General features: G+C 48.6%; 1 protein-coding gene across 1 annotated transcript in view; it reads right to left on the bottom strand.

Annotated features, from left to right (window-relative positions):
• EXT1 (exostosin glycosyltransferase 1) overlaps positions 1-4,109 on the bottom strand; it is a 309,869-nt gene that overhangs the window by 15,962 nt on the left and 289,798 nt on the right. The window contains exons 6-7 of the mRNA XM_004697419.3: positions 3,405-3,523; positions 2,210-2,305 (exon numbers count right to left, since the gene is read on the bottom strand). Of these exons, the coding sequence (XP_004697476.1) occupies positions 2,210-2,305; positions 3,405-3,523 (215 nt within the window). The remainder of the gene's footprint in view (positions 1-2,209; positions 2,306-3,404; positions 3,524-4,109) is intronic.

Raw genomic sequence — 4,109 nt, 5'->3', positions numbered from 1 at the left:
GAAGGAACCAACTGCACACGGCTCTCACTGCCGCCGAGCCCAGTTTGACTCCCAGCAGCCCAGTCTACGCTGACTGCCAGAACCCAGCCGTCCATCGGCACCTTCCCAGAATAGGTGCATGCCTATGAAGCTGAGAGGCGGCTTCTCATGATCAAGGATGAACAGAGCCGGTAGAACCCACCTCCAGGAGGCTCCAGGGGCTGTCTACAAGGTCTGGTTTTTTGGTTCCACTTTCTCAGACTTTCAAAGTGAAATAAAACACAAAGCGATAGCCAAACCCCCCATGCACAGCGCTCTGAAACCTCAGCCTGAAGTAATTCTCCTGATGCTGTCTACATGTACAGGGATGGACGCAGAGCCCATCAGCTTAGCAGTGCCCTGACCTTTCCTTTGTTAAGCCTACGGGGGAGAACTCAGAGACAAGACATATGAATTCAAAACAGAACCTCACAGCTAAAACAGTGCACACATCCATTTTTCAATCCAAGGCTAGGCAGGGAGGTTTTAAAACGAGCAAGGTGGAGGAAGCACCCCATCATCTTCCCAACTGCTGATTGTAACAGGATCCACTGCCTTTTCCTGAGCTTCCAACTACTTCTAAATGTGAGCAGGAGGGTTGCGTGGGGTGGGGGTGTTCAAAAAGTTTGTGCAAAGATTCCATTACCTTTTTATTCCATTTTTCTGTGAACCTGTTGAAGTACTCTCAAACGTTGTTTTAGCGATCTTCCAAAAACGGAATGCATGAGCATGTAAGAAATTCCGATTGCATTTTCCTGGGTTGCTTATTTAAGAATGTTATAGCCTATTCTACTGAGGAGGCGGGCATCCAGATTTATAAGTGTTTCTTTGTGGCAGTGGTGGTGGTGCTGTGTGTGGGTACCTGTCTCGCGTTCATACAACCATGCCTCTGATGAGAAGGATGTACCAAGTTAAATGCCAGGAGGCAGGTGATTTTTCTAACCCTGCCCTTGCCCATGAACTGTTCACCAAGCAGCTCTGTGATGATGCTGGACTCCAGCCCCGTGAAGGCGGGGGCTATGTGTGCCATGCAATACAGTAGGCAGGGCTCAAAGATACTGGGCTTCGTGTGACTAGTCTCTCAGGGCCTCTCCTAGATGCCATTGCATCACCACTCGTGGCTTCATTAGTAAGGGCTGCTTTATAATCAATAAGACCTACGAAAAAGCAATAAGCAGAAGTAAGAGCGCACGTCTTACCATGAATAGTGGCAGATGCACGGAGGATGAAATGATATATAAACAAGCAAGTAAAGAAGAGGGAGGTTTTGAGAAAGAGATAAAGGGTTCCCCAACACTTAATGTAAATCGAATCAACAAATGGACATGATGCAACTCAGTTAACGGTGGGTGACCCAACTCAGCCTGAGGACCAGGTCTGTGGGGAGAGCGATGAGAGAAGGGAAGTCTAGCTAGGCCAGGCTGTACCCAGCCTCCAATGCCTATGGAAGGCATTAGCAAACGGAGTCCCCGAAAGCCCACAAAATGGTTAGGAAGATCATTTTAGTCAGCACAAAATGGATTGCAGGATGGAAACAGAGCCCAGCTTGGAGGCCCTCCTGGGAGGCTTCGATGGAGACACTAGAGAAAAATTAGGGTGATTCTTTTTGAAAGTTGAATGTGGGAAAGAATCCATTGTTCTGAAAAAGACAATGAACTCAGATGAACTCACTAAGCAAAACTCATTCACCACGACCCTTGTCATCTCTCTGCCTCATGTTCATCTTTCTCCTTGAGGGATGGTGGCAATTGGTGCACTGGGTTAGGCTTGGACTGCTAACCGCAAAGTCGTTGGTTCAAATCCACCATTCGTTGGAAGAAGCTGCCTGCTCCTTCAAGATTTACAGACTCTGAACCCTACGAGGAGTCGGAATTAACTCGATGGCAGGGACTGGTGCCAGGCCCTGAATTCTATTGATCTTAAAAGCCACCCTACGTAAGGTGTGTAGGAGGATGTCCGTTTTGGAAAAAAGCAGCTCTGAGAGGTTAGGTCATATACACAAGGTCATGGGCTGCTAACGAGTGAAAGGGAGGACTCAAGGTTTCCTGATTTGAAAGCCTGCGGCTGAGGGAATTCAGAGAAAAGGATAATTATGTGACTTCAAACAGCTAAGCCCAACCTCCAAAGCGGCCCCCTAGTGGAACCGAAGTACACTGTGTTCCACAGTTAGGCCCTTCCTCCCGAGTCCTACCTTGCTTTCTCCTTCGATGACAATGACAGGCACAGCTGTGGCAGGCCAGCGGTGTTTGGCTGGTAAGGGCTTGTCACAATTCCATAGAACTATGATCTGAAAGGGAGGGGGGATCATCATTAGAAGGCTTGGCACAATTGGATTCATGTCGGCTCTTCTCGTAGACAGCGAGAGTGCATATGGAGAGCTCAGCCCGGCAGGATGGCAGACACGAAACCGCAGTGCATCCGCTCGTGCACAACGTCAGAACCTTATCACTTCAAACATTAGGAAGAAAGCAAGAGAAACCTTAAAAAACCCTCAAAAACAAACAAAAATCCTGCATCGGGGGCTATGGGGAAGGTGAAAAAAAATTCAGGGTTCAGGGTTCTTAAGGAGCATTTTCCTAACGTTTCATGTCTTATGATGGACAATTAGATAACACCTTGGGTCCAATGCAGTAAAAATGTATACTGAGCCTGTGCGAGGCCCGTGCTACCCCAGGCCAGGCAGGAGAAAGAAAGAAATTCCAGACAGAAGCCGATGAGCTCATGCTTTGGAATTCCAAGAATGGCAGCTGATTTTATGAGATTCTAGTATTTCCAATAAGGCCTTTGGTTCAAAATGTGTACATTGCCATGAGTTGACCAACCCTCCTCTTGGAAACGAATTCACAGATCGGAGAGCCGCTGGTGGAGAGTGCGGGAGCGGGGCTGGTGGGGTGTGTGTGGGGGTGGTGGGGGTGGGGTGGTTCCCAGAGATAGAATCTTCTGCTCTCGGTTTTATAATTAGCCGCGGTTGCTGTGAGAGACACGTTGCTGCCTCCTGGCAAGTCCGTCAGGTCTGCTCCTTCGATGGAAGCTCAGCTTTCAGGAGCCTCCCAGTGGCACTTTGGATGTCATGTTATCACTTTGGTATTTAAAAAACAAAACCGCATGTTTATATTCCTGAAAGAGCAGGTGACGTCTCTGTATATTTGAACCTTACACCCCTGTTACACACCTGATTTTCCTGCCACGTTTCATTTCCAAGGACCTCTGAGGTGATGGATCAGACTTAACAGGGTGTGATCCGCGTGGGTGGGGTAACAGGGGATGGAGTAAGACAAGGGTGGGGGGGTGGGAGGGTGGGGGGGTATAACAGGGAGCTAGTACTGAGCTTCTGGACCACTGAGTCGGAGGAGCAGGTGCTGCTGGCAACCCATCACCTGACTCACCTGTGCACAGTACTGGGACTTGGCTGCAGCCACGAGAAGTTTCAACACTGGCTGGGACTGAGAGACCAGGGGTGTCACCGCATGGATGACTGCGGTGAACTTGGAGGGGGGTTTTAAACCTAGAAGAAAGAGAACCGAGAAGCCTAATGAAGCCCTGCTGAACAAGACTCAGAAAATTACTCCTTCTTGCTCCATCGCCTCACCCTGGAGCTAATGTTCCCTTCTAGCCCATTTTTCCTTCGTCGCTTATGTCCTGACAGAAAGAAAGCCGGGGTGGGTTGGTGGGGTGGGGTGCTCTTTAACTAGCACCAGCGTCTAGCGACCTCCACCATTTACAGCTCAGCTCCTAGGCCTTGAGTCTCTTTCTGATACCCCTTCCCTCCCTGGGTGAAGCTTCTTCCATAGCTTGACTGCTTTTTAGGTATCTAATGTCTAAACACACACACACACACACACACCCCTTTAGGTACCCAATGCCTATTTAGGTATCTAATGTCTAAGCACACACACACACCTCTTTAGGTACCCAATGCCTATTTAGGTATCTAATGTCTAAGCACACACACACACCCCTTTAGGTACCCAATGCCTATTTAGGTATCTAATGTCTAAGCGCACACACACACACACACACACACACACACACACACACCTTTAGGTACCCAATGCTTATTTAGGTATCTAATGTCTAAACACACACACACA

This window comes from Echinops telfairi, unplaced genomic scaffold, assembly GCF_000313985.2.
Source record: "Echinops telfairi isolate 266 unplaced genomic scaffold, ASM31398v2 ScPeMD7_1;HRSCAF=3_0, whole genome shotgun sequence".
Classification (NCBI taxonomy): domain Eukaryota; kingdom Metazoa; phylum Chordata; class Mammalia; order Afrosoricida; family Tenrecidae; genus Echinops; species Echinops telfairi.
The sequence above is the reverse complement of the archived record's forward strand: the minus strand, read 5'-3'. Positions and strand labels throughout refer to the sequence as shown.